We start from the raw sequence: 23749 nt of genomic DNA on the forward strand, positions 1-23749 counted from the left end.
CGCTAGCCTGCAAAATGCAGTTCAATGTGCCTACGTGGAAGAGAGATTGACGTTTTGGGTGCTTAACGAAAAGTCACTTCTTGCACCCTGACGTACTTATCGTATATTCTTATTGCAAGAGAAATTACGTCAATCATTCCACACCATGTCTATTGACAGGCATTCTTAATCGCTCGGAATATTAAATATTACACTACATCAGCGCTTAGTATTTCTTTCCACTTCAGGAAATTACATCTTTGTATCCGTAATAGTTTTCGAGTAATCTATATACAGTATATCTAATGGTTCGATTGTTTAGATGAAGAGAAACAAACGAACCAATCATGGAAATCTTTTAGAATTAGTTTGACATTTACATGTCAACGCAGTATAAATCTAGAATTTGCTACAAGTGAGGTCCTAGCAAAATGTTAATTTAACGCGAGGTATATTTAGGCCTATTTTCATTGTTCCGTCCGTCTGTCTGTGGAAGTCAAAACAATTGAAAGTCAACAGTGGACTCATTCTTAATGCTACGATATCACCGCAGCAATTCGAGTTTCAAATACGAAAGCTTCTCGACCGAAATCCATTTGTCTGATGTAGTGAAAAATCGAAACCAATCTATTTCTCAGGAACTTCTAAACTGAAGAGAAAGACATAAAATTTGACGGACAAAAAACATCTACCTAATATTAAAATTTGACAATATGATATATATATATATATATATATATATATATATATATATATATATATATATATATATTCCCCTCTCTCTCTATCTTAATTTGTGTGTGGGTGTGTCTGTATGTGTCTATGGCAATCAATCAATCGAAAATAATCTATCTATGTATGTCTATTCATCTATATATCAGAAATAAATAATGCTACAAACATGTAATTTGCTGCTCCGAAAGATATCGTATGGATCTCAGTGCATCGTTGGCTCATGTTTGAAAACTATGGCATGTTTGAAATATGGCACAGAGAACCCATATGATTCACTAATAATTAAAAAACCGTCGAGATCCAAGTCAACCTCTTCCTTACGAAGAGAAAGTATTGGGTATTTACATTTTATCGACTGGAACGTTTATTCTTGTTTGTATACTGACGAGGACGTGCGGATCCTGGGTTCGAATCCCGACCTGGGCATGGATATTTGTCAGTGTCAATTCATCAATTTCATCATATCATCACTCATCCACATCTTCATCCATACATTTTTGTCCTAATGTTCACAGAAAAAAATATTTATGAATGAAAAATTTTGAAATATTGAATTTCTCATCAGCTGCATCCAGAGTTCATATTTCATAACAATAACTAGAAAGTTCTTAGTACAATTTACGAGAGTTATTAAACTCATGAACAAACATCATAAATAACATATTAAATACTTGGATTGACAGAATAAAACATTGAAAATGTATGAGTGCAGGTGTGTGTGCTTATAGGAGTGGGTGCGTTGAAGGAGAACAGATTTGGAGACTTGCTGTTTCAAGCAAAGATATTTAAATGCTTCTATGAAGATTTCAGTCTGCCGAATGTGCGTCAAGTTTTAAAAAATATACCAGTACAGGCAGAACAGTGAAGATCGTGAAAGAAAGGAAAAGCAGAAAAGTAATTGTCTGGGGTGTTATTTCATACCTAGGTACAGGGGTGCCCACAGGGGGGTTTCATGACGCGCCTGCGTCATGGGAATTTTTGGGGGGGACAAAATTTTATACCAATTCTATATATGTTCACACAAAAATGGGTGGGATTGTATCGTATGACTGACTTGTTATTGATTTTCGATTTTGGTTATTATGTATAGTTTTTCTACCTACCTGTGGGTGATCGCGGCGATAGGGTTGAAATGAAACACCACCTCTTATGACTTTAAAATCGGTTTGGATGGATGGGGGAGACGTGCTGTTCGCATTAATACAAGGTTAGTCGAGCAGAGAAACTGTGCAGAATAAGGTTGACTAACAATGGCAGTGAGCCTAAAGTATCTAAAGTAAACATATATTACTTAAATATGCCTGCATTATACAGTGACACAACCACAGGGGAGCAGGGGGCATTGCCCTCCCCCCAACCTTCGACGGAAGTCAATTCAAGGGGGCAAGGGGGAACAAACATTGACGGCCAAGGGCACCTGCAGGTGGGGGGGCACACAGAAGCAATTTCCCACTTCGATTTCAAATTTTATGCAAATAAAAATACATTTTGTAAAATTTTCTTGCTTGCTTCACTCGCATTATCTGCTATTCTCGTTTTCGTCAAGTTCAGAGCTGTAGTTAAGGGCGGCGGGAGTCGGCCATGGGCGCCGAATGATCTAAGAAAAATGTTGTGAAAGAGATAAAGCCATGGCGTCCAGTGAAATTATTTGCGCCCTATTAAATCAATATTGTTTTCAATTGCAAAAATTGGAACTAAAAATGTTCTTGCTCTCTTCGCTCGCAATCTGCTTGTTTTATCTAATGTGATGTATTTAAATAATATGTGTTGTATATTTGTATTGAATAAGCTTTGAATACGTGCACAATTCAGTGTTAGCTTGTTGCATATGTGTAAAACATATGTTGTACATGAAAGTTACACATGTATCTTCGGAATGCATTTATCATTCATTTTCTGCCATTCAAAAATACAGTTTATGTGCTTGACGAATGTGAAATTGACGGCGTTGAAAAAATATTTCAAAATGTTTGTTCCAATTAATGCTTTAGGACAGACTTCTACCCCTTTTTGCGTAATTTATGAGGATAACTACTACTACTACTATTATCTCTAGTATTGAGTAATTAATTCGTCATAAACAGGAGGGGGGAAATGTTCTACATTTTTTGGGGGGAGCGCGTCATTGACCTTGGGGGGGATGGGCACCCCTGCCTAGGTAGAACCGCCTCGGTGGTCGAGAGTCCGAGTCATGGAATCACAATCGCTTCAGAAGATTCCGGGTTGAAGTCCTGGGAGCATGGGTGCTACTTTGCTGGTGTTCCTCATCTTCATAGTCGCGATCAGCCAAAAATGGCAGAATTGCCTTCGAGACTCTGATTATTAATTCTCAAAATGCAAGTCATCATTGATAACGTTAAAAAATTCTGAACTATGAAATATTTGACAGTTTTAAATGGTAACGTTTGCTCTTGGAAAAGTAGGCCTACTGTTTGTTCTCTTGATGTTGGAATCGTTCTTTAACAGAACTGTCAACGAATTACTTTCTATGTATCCGCAAATCACTTTTAATTTTGTATTTAATTCATTTGTGATATATCGTGTTTAAACAAAATGAAACAAAGTTGAGTTGACAAATTGCTATCAGTCTTTCTTGTATGTCGAGGTATTCTTTTCATTGCAACCAGCATAGACCTATAATTGCACGTCTACTTTCTAATCTCAGAAGCAGTTTCATCAACAAACTGTGCTAAAAACAATAAAGAGGTGAGGAAACCATGGAAGAGAGAGGGACCTTCGTTAAAAGTACCACCAGAGTAAGCTATTCACCTGGAGTGACTAAGGAGAAACATTAGTTAAGATCTGAAAACTCGTTTTGGAATAAGTGCTCAACGTATGAACAGTCCAATATATTTTGTGTTTCGAAACTCTTAATATAAAATGCGACTTGTTTTAGCTTAGTCTTTATGATGATATTAATGAAAAGGGGCACATTTCGGTTTATCTTACACCGTAGTTGAGTTAATAATAATGACTCTTCTAAAACTTAAAAACCTTAGTGGATTCATTAGGTTAAACTCCGAGTATTTGTTATTTTTAATTCAATGGAGGTATCCAGGTGCACTTCATCAATTTCCCAATTAAATTTCATCTTTCTATGACGTATTTATTACCACTGACGTCTTATTCTAGGAAAGATACAGATAACTATAAACAACGCAGCCTATCAATTGTTTAGCTGTGGAAAATGCACATCAACTGGTCTTCATTCAATTGATAGTACGTTATCAGGTATATATATTCAAGGTTAAGTTAAACATATTACCTTGCAATGCAGTGTACCATGAAGGCACATACAGGGTGTGGAGGTAGAGTCCCACTCATTCTCGTCGATAATGCAGTTTTCACGCCCCGGCCATCCTTATTTATCCAGGGTTACCTCCAGATATACATTGTTCAGAGGCTAGGAGAGTCCCAGAGCGCTTTACCCAACCCCGGAATCGAACCAGGGTCTCCAGCGTGGAAGTCAAACATCCAACCGGTTGAACAAACGGCACCCCGAAACAATGTATATTAATACATTGAATCCAGGCAATTCATAGAATTGAAACATTTTTCTGCGTTGCAAGACGTCTTGTGCAGGGATAGTTTTCTAACTAAGGAAACTAACATAGCGTATTTCACCGCAAAATTGTCGGAGATTACGCTAATTATTTTTTGCAAAAATAGTTGTTTTTTTTAATATGCCGGTATTACCCGTACTTAAAAATAATTTAATACTAAACTGTATTTGGTGCAAGATTAGGAGACACGCAATACTTGTGAATATAAGCTACGTTAAGATTGAGGAAGTCGAAATCAACGCATATCATTTCTTCGTGACAGTTTAGTGGACATTTTTCCTGTCTGAACAAATATTAGCACATTAGTTGTTACTTATTTGTGCACTACAGTGGAAATATTACTCTTGAGAAAACTTACTACAGTATTGCGAAGTACAGACTTAAAAAATGTTATCTTTTGTGTCCGAAGATTCTGCACCGCTATCAAGGCTTTCGTTATCTGACGCGCCGATGCGACGACTACGCGATGAAAGGTTGTAAACCAATCTTTGGACTGAAAAAACAAGGTGCGACGATCATGCGTTGAAATACGTTGTAAAGTTTGAACGAAAGTTAAGTAAACTCAAGTGTTGGATTAATAATTGCAGCCAACTTTGATGTAGAACGAGTATATATGTATTGTATATGCATCTTGTATATTCATAATAAATGTAGGCTAGAAATCGATGCGATTGGATTTGTAACACAAGAAATAAAAATACACTTAGCAGGCCTTGAAATGAATAGTTCTTTATGTAATTTTAATGTTGTTCCCGTACTTTATGTTGGTATTATTATCATTTTCATTATGAATTTATGTTTCCACTATATGCACAGTAAGGCTAATTGTGACTGGACCTACAGTTTAAAGTGGGAGCCGAACCACTATGTGCCTCCTCCGGCTACCGAACCCGAAACCCCTTGATTATACAAGGTGACGACGTATCATTTCTATTATCACTATTATTAAACATTACTTGCTTTGATACAGTCCAGTATTGGATGGCATACCCGGAAGTTAAATTCGCACTCTCTTGTAAATTCGTCAATAATATAATGTATAAGGATTTCCTGAATTTAGAAAAATCTTAATTTTCAAGTTTTTATTGTGCTCAATGTCTTTAGTTGGGATATATAAATAAAATGTTCTACTATGTGTAATGATTTGTACTTACATTTTTTGCAAATAATACGAGGGTCGTCCCATCAGTTCGTGCCTGACAAAACAAAATCATTCGATCGCGAAAATTACATATAGTTTTACTTCCTTTGTGAAACATTGACATATTTTCTCTCTCTTTTTAATGATGGGACCAACAAAGACTGGGACTTAGGAGACTGTAAATGCACCCCTTACATCAGACCATTTATTGATTTTTAGCAGTATAATTGCCTGTAAGAAGCACATTTCGTGCCGCAAAAGCCATTGTGATAGATGATACTTTAAAGATAATAAAAAAAAGTTATCGAGAACTTCTTTTTTACATATAATCTATTCAAGGTTAAATAACAACATTCAATTATCATCCACTCGACATTTTCAATTTATCTGTCCGATCACATATTCATCTTTATCAATGATATGTAAGGACTTGTGTACACGCCAATTGATATATAAGACCAGGCTGCTGCAGAATCTTTTCGAATTCTACTTATTTCCACGACAGATTCCGACGTTGTGCATTCACAAGACTCCCAACCGAAAATGCTTAGACCAACCATTGCTTTGGCACTCTTGGGTAAGTGTAATACGTCGATTTAAGTGTTAAACAATCTGTGACGAAGAATTTACTGAAATGGCAATAAAAAAAATCAAAATCGTACATAACACGTTCAAAATAGGAGACTAAAATCAAAGATTTTGATTCATAAGTTGTTGTTCTTGGCTTGCTAAAGTTTTCAAGAAGAATCCTTTATGGTAAAATCTGATCTCTCTTATAGTTATGTGACGTACACTATGGTGTGTAGTGCAAACAAAGGTATATTTTCATCTCTGCCAGGAATAATTGATGCCCCGTAACAAGACATAGGGTTATCCAGTAGAAGCTATTCGATGATTTTGTGAAGAGGGGGACGACAACAGACAGTACGAAAACTGTGATTACACTTATTCAAACGTACAATATGATTGATTAGAAGTAGATCTGAAATACAATATTGGTTAGTATACTGTTGTTATTAATTTAAGGTTTTTCTCTAGTTATTGTTCTCTAGTTATCTACTACTACTACTACTTACTAACAAATGATGATGATGGCATTTACCTGCTCCAGAAATCTGATATCCTTGCATTCCCCTAAAAGAAAGAAAAAAATGATGTGAGAGCCTATCTCATGCGAGGCCGAGGTGTATGAATATATGAGTTCCTTCTCGTATAATGCAGTTCGAAATATGTATTCAATAACGAAATACACAAACTGATAATTTCGTCTCTACAAAAAATGAACAGCTAATTAAATTTGAAGCTACTTTTGTACAAAACATATAGCTATTGATATGAGCCATTTTTATCGAAGGGTGGCCCAAAACGGCAACACTATTTTCATGTCATTAACATCGGAATAGGATATGATTTTCGGAATAATAAAATTCATCAACGTTCGAAGTCATTGCATGAAGGCGTGTGTGCCAAACATGGGCGTCCGGAAGGGGGGGCAGGAGGGGGGCACGCCCCATCTGGAAATTAGATTTTAACATAAACTTACATATTACACACACATTCATTTGAGTCACAGTAATTTATGTTAATTTGGAAGGGTGTTGCCGGTACATGATAACTTTAATCTGAAGAAGTGTGTTTTAAGGGGGCAACACTATTATTGGGGGGAAATATGCCTCATTTATCCCCCTGGAAAAAATTACCTTGCTTACTCCTCCCTGGGAAAAATCCTGCGGACGTCCATGATGCTGAGGTTATCTAAAAATTTAGAATCACAAAGAGAGCCGTCACATTTCGTTTCAAAGGTCTCTTAACTTCAAGCAAATTTCATGTGAAACGTTTTTTAATATGGGTTGCAAAGGACGTTCTAAAATTACTTCTTTCTTATTCGCATGAATGTAGTTTTGTAACAGTAAGGATGTAATGCCAGTCTGCGTGGCACAGTTAACAACGTAATGCGCTGTAACACCACACATCCTAGGTTTTAGCCTTGGGTAATGAATGTATGGATGTGTTTCTCGCATCTTCTACCTCATTAGTTCATTAACCGTCATCGTCGTCACCATTAATCCGAGGCAGGAAACGTATGCGTGCGCAGATCCTCTGATTGGGGGGGGGGGGGCAAAAGCCTTGAAAGTTCAGTCGGGAAAGAGAAACCTCACTTTTTCTCACTGTTTTATGGTTTTATTGCATTGATGGGTATATGTATGTGTGTGTGTGTGTACATACGTGAGTGAGTGTGTATATATATATATATATATATATATATATATATATATATATATATATATATATATAATTTAAATACATTACATAATTGATTTATCCTCCCCATAACAAACCAACAGCAAAAATGATATAAATTGTCTCTGAAATGTGCGCGCTCCTTTTCCTCCAAACCAAAGTGATACAGCAGCAACTGCCTGAAGTACTTAGTTGTTCTTACTTCTCTCTCTGGTATTTTACAATGCATTACAGAAAACTAATTGCGAGCGAAGCGAGGAAGAAAATATTTGGATCCAATTTTTTGCAAATTGAAAACAATATTGATTTAATAGGGCGAAAAGAATCATGGGACGCCATGACATTCTCTTTTAGAACTCTTCTCAATCACATTGTTCAGCGCCCAGGGTCAACTGGGACAACTCCCGCCGCCCCCTAGCTACGGCTCTGAACTTCGCAAGTCTGTAAGGAAAGGAAACATTGCGAGCGAAGGGAGCAAGAACATTTTACGGAATGTATTTTTATTTGTATAATATTTGAAGTCGAGGGGACAATTTTTCCTCTGCTGGTGCTTCTGGCCGTCTGGAAGAAATAATGCAAGAAAGACGTAAAAACTAATTCCATCTTGAGTACCTTTCGTCCTGCTACTCTTAGATTCTGCTGGTCTTGCTTTCTTTTACTTCAATGTTTCACCCCCCCCCCTCAGAATTGATTTTTGTCCAAGGTTGGGGGGCAATACCCCCTGTGGTTGCGCCACTGCACCTCCTTTCCCCGTAGTTGCTTTGAACTTTCATAGGCTGGAAAATAGTTCACTTTCTTTAAGAGTATAGCTAATATCGTTTTACGAGTATTACAGCAATAAGATTCCTCAACACTAAAATTCTAGGTGAAAGTATGATACAGGGGCATGGAACGTGTGTAGATGTGTGGGGGAGGTGTGGGCCCCCTTCGAAAACTAATGTCAACCTATAAGTATATATTTCACACGTATAATTTGATTTCAGTCATAGTAATTTACATTAATTATTATGTAATGGGGATGCAGGAATGAGATAATTTCAAATTCAAGTGGTGTTTTTTGAGGGGCAACACTATTATCGGGATAATATTCCCCATGGAAAAATACCTTGCATGTCCCTTCGTGAAAAAATCTGCGAACGTCGGGGATTAGGGAGGACAATTGCCCCTTTGCCCCCCCGTGCGCACGCCTATGGCAGGAAAGTAACGTACGTAAAATACCCAGAGAGCAAGAACGTACCATAAGCACTTCGTCTATTTGTAATGCATAGACAGGTAACCATCAGGATGAGAGAACGAATGTGAAATATGAGAGCATGGCTGTATATTTTAAATTATTCATGAAAATGTCAACTAATAACAGAAGGCTATCGCATAATACGTGGAAATGTTACTGACACAATCACAATTATATATCTATTTCTCTTTTTTCAGGCGCTCTAGTATTTTGCGTTGAAGCCGGAGTAGGTAAGTACTGTATTTGAATATTCACAAGAGTTATATGTAAAGTTGGAAGTGGTCGAAAAAACCCGGCTTTTTTGGAGAAAAAAAACTGAGCTTTTTCCGCGGCTTTTTTTGTTGGGCTTTTTTCACAAAAGTGTCTCAAATCAATGAAAATACAGAAGTTGGCAGTATTTTTCCGGTTCCATGGTTTTCGTTTATCTCCCTACTGTAAAATAGACACTAATTTCTAAATATAAAATACAATTTACAATATGAAATTCGTAGCTAGACAAAAACTGTTTTCAAGAAAGCTGGCTATTTTGAATGGGCGGTTCTTTCCGAGTGTTATCTTCATATTTCGGTAGGCTTATTAAATATATCTATGTAGTATAAGCATAATCACATAACTAGAGTAGTTTTTATGTGTTTTTAATAGAACATAATAGTATGATTAGTATGATATGATTTTCAATGTTTGAATTTGTTATCCGAACAAGTACATGAAGCAAAAAAGAAAATACTGCTCTACCTTTTGAAAGTCTAGTATCAAATCTCTCTACATTACATTTTGTGTTCAGTAATATATATATATATATATATATATATATATATGAATGGCTTATTGCAGAAAGGGACCTGAGTCACTTTTGCACAATTCTGAGAAAAACAATGAAAAATCGTATAATATTAATAGTGTAAGAAAGAAATGTGCCGTTGTTGGCTCAAATATTCAACATAATGAATAGTTAATTTTGCAACCCTCAATGCACCCCCCTGCAGTATGCTGCTAGACACAGTGGAGATGAAAAAATTAACTCCGATACCTAAAAAATGTGACTCAGGTCCCTTTCTGCAATAAGCCATTCATATATATATATATATATATATATATATATATATATATATATATATATATATATATATATATATATATATACACGTATATATATTTGTATTCTGGCTTTCCATTACATCATGTATAATTTGGTTAAATGACCGCTAAACCTGATTACCGAGCAACTAGTGATGTATTTTGGCTGCTTCTTCCAGTGGTTCTTGACCTTTGTGAGACCACAGACCAGTAAATTTATTTCTTACAAGTCGATGCCCTGATCCCAACAATTTCACTCATAAATACATTTCTGAACTTTAAAGTTTATATGGAAATTAATATGCAACCTTAGCTAATATTAATATATCAAGTATGGCATAATCAGAGTTTAAATATGTATAGACTTGATGTTAAATATAACATTAGTTTCAAATTTGTCGTCAACCCCTGGGAGCAACGGAACTTTTGCAGCTCGGCGGTTGAAAAATACTGGCACTAAAACTGAAGTAGAGGCAAATAAGACTGGCCACAAATAGAAAAAAAATCTATAAAATAAATCTGGAGTGGACCTACAGTTGAAATGAGATCCGGAGCACTCTGCCTCCACTGAGGATTGAACCTCAGACCCCTTCTTATTACAAGGCAACATCATTACTTTATTCCACTCCAGAGGCCCATTCATGATTATAAAAGGAACATTCTAATAAAAGCAGGCCTTTTCCATCAATAGTACTTGCAATTGTTCTCTGTGATTTACTGGCTAAATGAAATCTTAATCTCTGATGAAGTAGAGAATATTCAGACCGAAGCAACACATGACAATGCAGGGGGAGGGTCACATTGAAGTGACAAGTGACATGGGCACCTTCAGTCTGTAAGCAAGCATCCACCACGCATGCACAAACAAGACCGAGGCGACATGATGCGTGCCATTGAAGGAGCTTTCAGACTGAAGTCACAGACTTCTTCAGTATAACGCAAAACATTCACCGTGCATGTAAGAACAACAGACCGATGCAACCGTGCACAATGCATGCCATTGAGAAAACAGTATAGTCCGAGCAACATTCAAGTGACATGTTTAGCTCATTGTCGCACTTCAATTCAAAAGGTTGAATGGATTACTGCTTCCAAGTGACACACGTAACTTGTTGTTTCGGTCTGAAAGTTCCCTGAGAAAACTGTACAGGCCAAGTGACAAACGACATTTGCAGCTTATGTTGCTTCGGTTCGAAAGGTTGCATTTACTTCTAATGGTTGGTTTCCAAGAGCCACGTGTCGCTTCCGTTAAGCTCCGTTAAACAGGATATATACACACATTCACGTAATACGTAGCTATACTTCTGCATACAGTAAAGATTTTTAATTGTCGCGAAACATCGAATATTTTGATACTAACATTTGTTTCATATTTTATGACATCAACATTTAAATTGTGACACAAACATGTAAGAGCCTGTTTTAAGCCAATTTCATTATCAGATGTGCTAGCTTACCCGCGCCGTACGAGAAACTTACATACCGGGGGTGGCTCACAGGCCACACTTTGTTTTATCACTAAAATAAGAAAAATAAAAAAAATATATATATAATTGAATCACTGCTTCCTTTGCTGATTATCTATGTGCAGTTATTTATTAATTATAATAATAACAAAAATTACTATCATTAATAAAAAATAATAACCAATTATTTCATGAGTCTCTCACATATATTTTATCATTCACTAAAACTCAGAAAATCCATAATATTTTTTATTAATGTTTTTTTTAGTTTGCAGAAGTGCAGTTGTTTATTAAATATGATAAGTACAATAATTACCATCATAACCAACCAATTGTAGACTGTCACTGGCGTGAGTGTCTCGGATGAGACACATTCAAAGATGGCGCCTCATATGCCCACCAAGTGCATTTTGCCTACTAATTACATTAAGTACATTTATGTTTTTATAAACAAAAGTAATAAAGAAATATTGGGATCATCCTAGGAAACGAATTGTCAAATATACTATTGTAAAATATAAATAATAGAGGATTTGTGGCTGCAAGGCCCTCCCCGGTAAGCTCGGGTTAAAATTGTATCCAGACCACTCTGCAATATGTGTCCACTGGGATTGGCCAATATCTGCCTCTTTACTGCTATATCATGTACATTTATTTTAGCTAGTTGTAAAATATGTTACTATAAACCTGTAAACTCATAACAGTAACTTCAAGTGAAATAGGTTAGTTGTAATTGATAGAAAGCCCAAAAAAGCCAAAATTTCCGTGGTTTTTTTAAAAAAAAGCCGGCTTTGTATCGAAAAAAACCGTCCCTTCAAAAAAGCAGGCTTTTTTGCAACTCTAGTTATATGCCTCCCCGATAGCTCAGTGGTAGCGTCGTCACCTTGTAATCAAGGGGTCCCGGGTTCGATACCCGATGGAGTGGCACATAGTGGTTCGGATCCCACTTTAAACTGTAGGTCCAGTCCCGATTAACCTTTCTGTGCATAAAGTGGACTTAAAAAACTTCAATACAAGAGTTATATGTATATTTTATTAATATATACTCTTCAGATTTTCATCTTTTTATCATTGTTAAAAAATGTAAAATTAAAATTAAAATATATTTCACCTATTTCCATTAATATTCCGCCAATATCATGCTTATATATAAAGGATATACTCATTTATATCTAAGCTTGTGTACACTCACGAACACCTCTAGGTTTTAACTATCTAAAATGACTTTCAATGGGATACCTGCAACCCAGAAGTGTCCGTGACTGTACAGTAAATATATACATTATTGTGGGATAGTGTCCGCTTGTAATTCGTGTTGAGAAGGAAGTCATTCATCTTTTTTTCAAGAAAATGAACTTAATTTCAACAGAACTACATGTTTGATTTCAGCAAAAGCCCCATGGACCTGCCCAAATGATTCTGGCATATACCAAGATCCAGATGATTGCTCGAAGTACTACGTGTGTGACAATGGATTCGCAAACCACATGGTAAGAGATAGAGAAGTTGTCTGATAGAGTACAAATACAGTAAGCAGTGGCGGCAATTAGGAGGGGTGAGGGGGAGCAGTCCCCCCACACTTTTTGCCAGTTTTTGCCCCTGCACTATAGCATCTTAATGCTAAGTCTTGTCTACCAAGAGAAAGTAAATTGTCCTGGCACCCAATCGCCGCTACTGACAGTAAGTAAATCATGTGTCAAGCATAACCACCCTGCGGAACTTAGTGGTTGTAGGAAATAACAGCAAGAAACTGATATTTCATTGGTTATATACACTTGAATTAGTGGACCAATTGTTTTAGTTTATATCGTAATAAGCTAAAACAATTTTATCTTCGTATCTGATTTTTTCTGAGTAATCATAGGTGTCGATCAGGGACGGCGACAGGGGTGGGCACGGGTGGGCAAGCGCCCACCCAAAACTTCCTGTGCCCACCCGATTGCCCACCCAATCAAATTCAATAAGTACATATACTTGGAGATATGTGAATGATTCAATAAATGATTGTATCCTGGTGTTCATAACATGTATATTTTACTTGTGAATATTATCTATGCTGAAATGTTCATAAATTGTCAACCCATAAAAAGCCAATTTTGTCATTAAAAAGTGAAAGTAATTACTATAGCTATTGAAACAAAAACTGTGATCAAATGAATACTTCCATGATTAAAAGCCGCTAGTAGGCTTAGGAGGCTCAAAATTATGCAGGGTATGATCAAGATTAGATCAGAATTTAGGGTGAACTTGAGGACTGCAGCTCCGGGCCTCCACATACGTATATAAATCCCGGCCTGGGTATGGTTAATAAATCTCCAAATAAACAAATAAAAACATCATCTTAGCGTTACTTCCTTCAGCAACACAATAAATTATTTCGACTTTTTAATTATTATTAGAATAATTTAATCAAGAAGACTTAGATGTGCAGGCCATGTGATGTGAATGGCAGAGGAAAGAATAGTTTACAGGATTCTTGTTGGGAAACCTGATGATAAGAGACCAGTAGGAAGGCCAAGACGAGGATGGAGGGATAACGTTGGGATGGGCCTGAAAGAAATCGGTAAGGATGGGAAAAATTAGATTGATCTTGCCCCGGATAGGGACAGATGGAAGGCTCGGGTTTAAGTATGCTAAAGAGTATAATAAAAAAGTAATGTAAAGTACTCCCCTGTGCTCTGCACCACGCCATGAAGGTGTATAGGGTGTGTAGAGTTAGGGCCCCATACTTTCTTGATGTCGGTCGAATCTGGAAGTGATGTGATGAGAGTATAATATAGTTTTAATTAGCTCTGCATTGAAGTGTCCCTTTTTTATTTCATTACAATTTTTATATACCTGTCATCTTCATATATCAATATGGTATGCGAAATATCAACTTTATATTCGTTCTACTAATATGTAGGAATCATAATAATCACTACAACACCTAAGTAAATAAATTTTAAGAAACCAATTATGTGTGGAAAAAGGTGTCACGAAGTATCCATTAAAAAATTGTTTCTTTGTTTTTAAGCCCACTTTTATGCTCAGATAGGCTAATCGGGACTAAACCTACAGTTTAACGTGTTGTCCGAACCAGTGTGCATTGTGCTTCCACCAGAGGAGGGGGAGTCGAACACAGGACCTCTCTATTATAACGACAGCGTTATGCCATTGGGGAAAAATATATACAGAAAGAACTCGCACCAAACGTGTCATTTTATCACCACAGAAGATGCGTTCATTTTAAGAGGGTGATTGCCTGAGACAAATATTTGAGGCTTTCGGAAAACAATGTCATTGTTCACGTAATTAGCTGCCTTGATCCACTAATGAAACGCTGTGCAATTGAAATTACCACAACTTTCTAAGAGGTATGAACTAATGAAACTCCATTCTTGGAAGAGTAAGTTGTGGTTGATTTGTTTTATTTTAAGTAATTTCTCTGCTAATTTTGATAATGACGACGAAAAGGTTCAATGGTGATTAGATGAAAGTAACGAAGGGGCGAAAACAAACACACGCTGACACTCAAAATACAAACCCTCATAAATTATTACTTTGACAGTGGTTCCAGGCGCCAGGGACTCGTTGCCCTGAAAGAAGTAAGTTTCCAGGGTATGCTGCACAGGATAGAGGTTGATATTCTAGTGTGTTCGAAATGGTCATGCCATACAACCCAAGACATCTATGATAAATAGATGAATTATTACTGGCACGGTGATCAACATCAATTAATTTCATGTGTCCTAAATCATTTTGTTACCTCAAAAAATATGTTCATGTAACCATACGTGTATTATTTCTCCCGCATTACTAACATGACTGTTCAGAAAACGAATAGCAACTTAGCTAATAATCTCTTCAATTCTGAATAATTTTTTCAATCTTACTTGTTTATTACTTATGAGTGATATTTTGTCAAAATAGCCTTTCATTAGCCTAGGTATACTTCCATGAACAATGAACAAAGAATTTGTTTTCCGTGTGTGTTTTAAATCATTCCTAATAAGACGTTCATTTTAATCCAAACATTCAGTGGCGGCGATTAGGAGGAGCGGGAAGTGAGGGATGCAATTCCCCCGTCACATTTTGCCACTTTTTGCACCCGCAGTATGGCCTCTTTATGCTAAGCCTTTTCTACCAAGAAAAAGCATATTGTCCTTGCCCCTCAAATGTTGGCACCCAATCGCCGCTACTACAAACATTCAGATAGATTTGTCAGTTGTACAAACCTTGTAAGCTAAGAAAAGTGACCCCCAAGGAGTAAGAAAACTCTTTCAGTCAAAAACTCATACGATGAAAATACTATGCTCAGGAACATGCATTTAAATTACGAGAAACTTCACGATTGCCTACCATCGCACTTTCTATCACTTTCGCCGAATACATAAAATCAAGTATGTGTCTTGTATTTGCAACACAAGCTTAAACCTAATTCACATTTATTTCACTGTATTAACATGCATGAAAGAATATGATTAGAATGTAGGGCTGTGCATGGGTAAACACTTCCTTGAAATAATTTTGTCCATCAGAGACAAAGCGAAAGGAAATGGAACAAGATGTGAGAATAGATTAGAAAATAATAAAGAGGAAAACAAGAAAAGGAAAGGGAAAAGAAGTAAGAGGAAAATCGGGAGTGTAAGAGAGATGAGATACATACATACATCTTTCATACACATACGTATATACTACGTATATATGGTCTTACATTTTACTGCCCACCCTAATTTATCAATATGGAGCTTCTGCCCACCCGGTCGAAAATTTCTGGCGCCGCCCCTGGTGTCGATTTATTTGAACATTGAAAGGAGAAATGAATGGAGAAGTGGACAGATTAATTACATTACATTGCGCATGAAATAGGTTGTTTTCAGATCTTTCGATGCACTTAATTAGGGTTTATAGCTACATATTTGCGACTTTAATTGTTTCTGAAATGTCAATGAATAAATTAATGTCAATTTTTGTATTTTTTTTTACTCCCATAGTCAGTTGGGCATATTCATGTCGATTATTTGTGTCATTGTAAGATAATGTCAGCTAGGTCTTTCAGATCACTAAATTTTATCTTTGCACCAATAAAAGTTTCTGAGACTCGATGAGTAGAATTGTTTGGACTTTTGATTGCAACAGACAAATAACCGAACAGATAGAGAATTTGAATATCACATCAAGTTGGTTCTTCTAAAAGATTTTTCATTTGAAAATTTGTTCTAGACTGAGTTTAATATAATGAATTTCGTGTCTTCACAGTTCTAATGGAATTTTCTAAATATATTGATAATTGACAGGAACGAACCGACAGACATAATCATTGTATAAGCGCACTTCGTCAAGCTTTTTCTGGTTAGTACCGTAATGTGCCATTCGATTCTGAGATACGATATATTCATAAACGATGGTTCACTCTAAATATGTGAATGTGCTATTCTACATTGTTTCTTCATGAATGGAGTGGGTGCAAGATGTGAGAATATTACTATTCATGATAAGAGTAATTTTTATCTATTTTTTAAATAATAAATAAATAACTTGCTTGGCAAATTTATTGCAATTCCCATTTTCCTTCAAATTTCAGGATTGCCCTCCAGACACGTATTACAACCCTGCTCTCTTCTATTGTGACAATGAAATTCCTTCCCACTGCGTTATAGTAAGTACAAAATTTATTTAAGATTTTATCACATATTAGCATATTAAGTTCATAATAGTATTATGATAATAATTCTATTATTAGTGTGTGGTGTGTATGGCCAGCCAAGGTTCCGTTGAGTCATTTCCTGCCTAAGGACAACTCAGCATTTTACTAAAGGTGCCTGTCCCCCGACTTCGGCGAACAGGATATCGGTAAAAAAAATATATAGTGCGGTCGGGGGAGAGGAAGGGGCAGTTTTGGGGAACAGTTATGATAGACGGTTTATAGAGAGTTGCGAGAGGTTTTGTGGTAGTTACCATGAACAGTTTTGTGATTGCGATAGACAGCTTAGTGGAACAAGGCAGACACTGAAGTTTATTAAACACGTGTGTGTGTGTGTGTGTGTGTGTGTGTGAGTGAGTGCCAACAGCCCTAGGCAGGATACCACCGCAGGCCATTACACCAGCCAGGTGTGTGTCTCGAAGGATTACATGATATAGTCCAATAAATTAATTAAAAGGGTTTCGGCTTAGTATTCTTTGGCGGTGCTAATTACGATGGTCATTCAACAAGGGCTGTCCTAATTAGCATCCTACATTAGGAAATAATAGATTAGAAAATTTATTTTAACAAACGTAAATCATTCATGTGTTCGAGAACTCAATATACGCATTATGTCCAATTCCTTTATTAAACAGCAGAATTATAGCAGAAAAGAACTTGGGATAATAATTTATTTTTAAATTTTATCTGACATATACATAAGTCACACTGGTAAGAAGGTATGTTAAATTGTATGGAATTGGAAATTTGTTTTTTAATTTATATTTTTTGTATTGATATATGTGTACTGTACGTCCTGCACTCTAGAACATACATGCAAATCGTGGTGTACAGCAATAAATATTCACTTATTAGAAAGTAAAAGAATTCGAAAACAATTTTGTCCATAAAATCTCCAACATAATGATTATTTTGTAAAAAGTATTGAAGAAGCACGACTCGTATATCTCTGTAAACCAGAACCATAAAGATGGATGTTTTTTTAAAAAATGTTGGTAATTACGAATCATAATTAATAATTTAATGAGTCAAAAATATGAAATACCTGTCGTGTCTCCTATTTGGTTTGAGTAGCTGTGCTTAGCTCATAAAATTACTATTATTTTTATTACTAGTTTAATAGGATACTGTTCCAAATTTTGTTCTGAATGGAATGAAAGTAATTCAATGAAGTTTGAGTACATTACAAACCAAGTTTCCACCAACAATATGAATAACTGTACAATATTTTATAATATAAATTGAATTTCTTCTTTTTACAGAACAAGTGAGTGACCTTTTGGGAATTACCAGAAATCATGGAACCATACATACTACAGATATTAAATGTAATTATCACTTGTAAATAGAACATACTCAAATAAACTATTGTAAATTATAAATTTCAAACGAAAATAGTATTTTTCTTTATGATTTACCCATTTACAGACAGATCAAATACACAGTTACTATTTTAATGCTTCGTCACTGTAATATTTTCCGTTGGGTATTCTATTGTCCTATATTTATTGTTGACAATCTTATATTGCGTGAAACAACGACAACATTCCTCATCACTTGGTTTAGTGTACTTGACAATGTAAGCTAATACCGAAGTGGACCTGTCTATAAATGCCCATGATCTTGTAACTCCTATTGCTAATGACTAGGGCTCGGAAGTTAAAGACCTAAAAATTGCCAAAAAAGACCTATAAAAAGACCTAAAAATATCAAAAACAGGACCTAAAAACGAAGAAAAGGACGTATAAATGTGATCCAAATTAATTTATAACTTCAGTTTTAATTACATATTTAATGAATATGCGCGGCACCTCCTTATCTGACTTGAGATCTTTTCAGGCGGGTGCTGTCTGATTGTATACACCGTGCTGGGAATAAAGAAGAAATCCCTCAACAGTGGAAAGAATGAAAAACTAAATATGCTGACCAAGGCAGTAATTTATTTTATTAAAAACATAAACTAACGTAACGTTTCAACCTTCTAGCAAGGTCTTCTTCAGACTCTGTATCAAGTACAAAAGTAACCAGATACAACAAGAAGGGTAATATATATACACAAACATTACTCCCTCCAGACTATTTAGAAAGTTGTTTGGAACTTTCTAGCAGATGACTTTCACTTTCCAACTTTACTTTCACCTAAAAGGCTAAACACAATTACTTCCATATAGAATGTGGTTGGACTTTTTAATCTCACGCTCTTTTCCCTTCATTTTTCTTCCTTCTCCTCTCCTCTTTTTCTCTTGTCCTTTCCACTCTTTCCAACATCTTCTTCCATTCTTTGTTTAACTTCAGTCCCCCATTCCAGTTCATTGTGTCTTCTTCGCCTTTCTTCTCTATTTCCTTGGCTTCCTTCCATTTTCTCACTAGCATTCTCTTCTCCCTTCCTATTTGCTTAGCCTCATCCCACTCTATGTCATGTCCTGTTTCTCTCGTGTGTTTAAATATTGCATTTCTCTCTCTCTTAAGTCGTACATCATCCCTATGTTGTTTCAACCTGTCTTTCAGCCTTTTTTTTCGTTTCTCCTATGTACACACTCTGACATTCTTTACATTTTACTTCGTAGATAATCCCTTCTTCTTCCTCTTCTCTGTTTTCCTTTTTCTTGTTAGCATTCCTCGCTATTCCTAAGATTCGCTAAGCAAATAGGAAGGGAGAAGAGAATGCTAGTGAGAAAATGGAAGGAAGCCAAGGAAATAGAGAAGAAAGGCGAAGAAGACACAATGAACTGGAATGGGGGACTGAAGTTAAACAAAGAATGGAAGAAGATGTTGGAAAGAGTGGAAAGGACAAGAGAAAAAGAGGAGAGGAGAAGGAAGAAAAATGAAGGGAAAAGAGCGTGAGATTAAAAAGTCCAACCACATTCTATATGGAAGTAATTGTGTTTAGCCTTTTAGGTGAAAGTAAAGTTGGAAAGTGAAAGTCATCTGCTAGAAAGTTCCAAACAACTTTCTAAATAGTCTGGAGGGAGTAATGTTTGTGTATATATATTACCCTTCTTGTTGTATCTGGTTACTTTTGTACTTGATACAGAGTCTGAAGAAGACCTTGCTAGAAGGTTGAAACGTTACGTTAGTTTATGTTTTTAATAAAATAAATTACTGCCTTGGTCAGCATATTTAGTTTTTCATAATCATGGAAACAAGGCTTAATGGAGTTATAAGTGGAAAGAATCCATAATTGTTCCTGTGTTTAAAAAAGGTGATAAAATGAACTGCAATAATTACCGTGGAATTTCTCTACTCTCAACAACATATAAAATATTATCTAACATTCTTTTAACAAGACTAACCCCATATGCTAATGAAATTATAGGTGATTATCAATGTGGATTTAAACGCAACAGATCAACTACAGATCAAATTTTTCACATCAGACAGACACTTGAAAAAAAGTGGGAATATAATCAAAATGTCCATCAGCTATTCATTGATTTCAAAAAAGCATATGATTCGGTCAAAAGAGATAAATTATATAATATATTAGTAGAGTTTGGAATACCTAAGAAGCTTGTTAGTATGATAAAAATATGCACCAGTGAAACAGAAAGTAAAATTCGTGTGGGTATTAATATGTCTGACAAATTTACAATTCATGATGGGTTAAAACAAGGAGATGCATTATCTCCATTGCTCTTTAATTTTGCCTTAGAATATGCTGTTAGGAAGGTAAACGAAACTAAAGAAGGACTAAAATTAAATGGTGTGACTCAGTTGTTAGCATATGCAGATGATGTAGACTTACTGGGGGATGATGTGAATACAATTAAGAATAATGCTAAAATATTTTTCAAAACTGCTAAAGAGATAGGTTTGGAAGTTAACAAAGAGAAAACTAAATATATGCTTACAGGCCGAAACCAAGTGTTAGGTAATAATCAAAATCTAATTATTGATAACAACTCGTTTGAACCAGTTTCCAAATTCAAATACTTAGGAGTAATATTAACAAATGAAAATTATATTAAAGAGGAAATAAAAAGTAGGCTTAATTCAGGAAATGCATGTTACTTCTCTCTTCATAAACTTTTGTCTTCTCGTTTAATATCTAAGAAATTAAAAGTTAAAATATACAAAACCGTAATTTTGCCTGTAGTACTACATGGGTGTGAAACTTGGTCCCTTACATTGAAAGAGGAACATAAATTGAGAGTATTTGAAAATAGGATCCTTAGGAAAATATTTGGACCTAAAAGGGATGAGGAGACAGGTGAGTGGAGAAGGTTACATAATTTAGAACTACATAATTTGTATTCATGTCCAGATATTATTAGAATAATTAAATCAAGAAGACTTAGGTGGGCAGGCCATGTGGCACGAATGGGAGAGGAAAGAGGAGTTTACAGGATTCTTGTTGGGAAACCTGATGGTAAGAGACCTGTAGGAAGGCCAAGACAAAGATGGAGGGACAACGTCGAGATGGACCTAAGGGAAATCGGTAGGGATGGAAAAGAATATATAGATCTTGCTCAAGATAGGGACAGATGGAAGGCCTGTGTTGCTGCAGCCATGAACCTTCGGGTTTAAGAAGGCTAGAGAGTTAGTTAGTTAGTTAGTGCTGAAAGCTTCAAAACAAGATAAAGTTGCCACTTACGGCGCGACCTTCTAGATAAGTTATGGTTAAAGGAGATTGTACCGTACCTGCTTCAGTCGGCCGAAAATGTTTTTCTTTCGTTTCAGGGATGGTTCAAATATATATTTATATATTTATATTTGTAACGACCGCCATGTTAGGCAGATTTAAGTTGCATATTGGCATTTATCTTATTCGTATACTTTCAAGTTAAGAACTTGCATTAAATTATTTATACTTAATTGTTTTTATAATTCATGTATATATTTACGTTTTATCTTATATTATTCGCGTATTTTTGCAACATTTATTCAGAATTCATAGGCTAATAATTATCCCAAATAATATATGCAACGTTTACATTGTTTAAGCACAAGTTAAATACATCTCTTCTTAATATCGATTGTTGTTCAACTATGTACAAGATTGAAGTAATTTGTCTTCGTTATAAACTAAATCTTTATTTAATCATTTTTATGTGCAAGAGCAAATATGATTTATTTGATAAAATCAGTTTAGTTATTTCTATATAGTTTAACATTGTAATATTATAGCAAAGTATTTCTCCCTCGTTTTCAATAAAATATCGTATTCCTATTGGCTACACACAGGGAGTGGGGGAACCACGCTTCGTGTTCTTGGCGATGTAAAAACTTCCACGTTGGCATTTTTAATTGTTGCCAACCACAATCAAAGCTTACTATCGCTAATTAACATTGATGTGTTGTATAAATTATCAGTTTTTATTTTGTTATTTTATCTTATGGGTTTGTATTGTATTGTATTGTTAGAACAATCTGTTATGCTGCGCCTCGCATATATATATATTTCTTTACTACAGAAAGGATGTTTAAGATGTGATGAACTGATGATGATTCGAATTGAGAATGGTCAGTAAAAACCTAATCGAAAGAAGGCGAAGTTGCAAAAAAAAAGCGTTAAGACCTAAAAATAGGCTAAAAAAGGACCAATAAGCCAAAAAACGCCGAAAAAGGTAATAAAGGACAAATAAAACCCACCTTTTTCTGTCCTACAATGACCCAAAATGAACATATATTATGTTGGGCCTCGTCTTTGGACACAAAAAGAAAAGATTGTTCCTCAGCTTCCGAGACCTACTAATGACTAACTAGAAATCTCATTATCAATTCATTCATATAGTACGTTCGAAAGCAATTTCATTTATAAATCAATTATCATTATTATTAACAATAATAAACTACATGGCGCAAAACTTATTTGAAGACCAAGGCACTTATCATTGGGTGATCCCAATCACCGCAGATCCCTTCGTTCCATCGTCTCTTGTAAAATCCTACAAGATGGTTACATGGTGTTATCTCGCCATTATTGAGAGTGTGTTATCTAGTATGTTATCTATTATATTCTTTCTATAATTGCACTGCAAAAGTTGGGCGAACACTAAAGCTTGACGCCCACTGAGACACCGTAAGCGCGGAAACAGAACCGAACAGTTTCGCTTCCGGCGTCTCAGTGGACGATAGCCCTTAAGATAACCTGCAGACTTCTAGCCGGAAATTCCGTGCTTCGATTCCGCGCGTTTCCCTGTAGTGGGAGTTACATCATTTGATTTCAGTAGCAGCAGACAACAGAAGTTCTGTTGACGGATATTTTCTTGTTTCGTCGCGTCACGGTGGGTGTCAAGCTCTACTTCTTGCGTGCCTCGCTTGGGAGCGTTACTTAAACTTATCGCCAACAGAGACGCGAGCAAACGCGGCAACAGAACTTCTGTTGTCTGCTTCTATGGAAATCAAATGATGTAAAGTCCCCTACAGGGAAACGCGCTGAACCGAAGTACGGAATTTCCGTGTCAGAGGTCTGCAGGTTTCTAAGGGTGGAAATTTTAAGTTGGCCACGTCCCCAAATGACCTCTCGTGTAATTCCGCGTCTCTTCGTTTAGCTCCGGCAAGCGTCATGCTCGACTCCAGTGTAGCCGAACATGGAAAATGTTCTCCGAGGCCGCGTGGTTCGGAAAGTGGTGGCGCGGTACATGGACGGACTACACTAGGAAAGGCACATTGAATTTTCCACTC

General features: G+C 36.0%; 1 protein-coding gene across 1 annotated transcript; it reads left to right on the forward strand.

The window, feature by feature from the left end:
- The first annotated feature begins 5868 nt into the window (after positions 1-5868).
- Positions 5869-18575, forward strand: LOC145988233 (endochitinase-like). The gene is made up of 5 exons (XM_083123082.1): positions 5869-5995; positions 9091-9123; positions 12826-12926; positions 17003-17077; positions 18385-18575. Exons 1-5 carry the CDS (start codon positions 5962-5964, stop codon positions 18391-18393), a joined length of 252 nt encoding a protein of 83 aa, XP_082979208.1. The 5' UTR covers positions 5869-5961; the 3' UTR covers positions 18394-18575.
- Positions 18576-23749: the final 5174 nt, after the last annotated feature.

This window comes from Lepisma saccharinum, chromosome 5 (assembly GCF_977018435.1).
Source record: "Lepisma saccharinum chromosome 5, izLepSacc3.1, whole genome shotgun sequence".
NCBI classification, from domain to species: Eukaryota; Metazoa; Arthropoda; class Insecta; order Zygentoma; family Lepismatidae; genus Lepisma; species Lepisma saccharinum.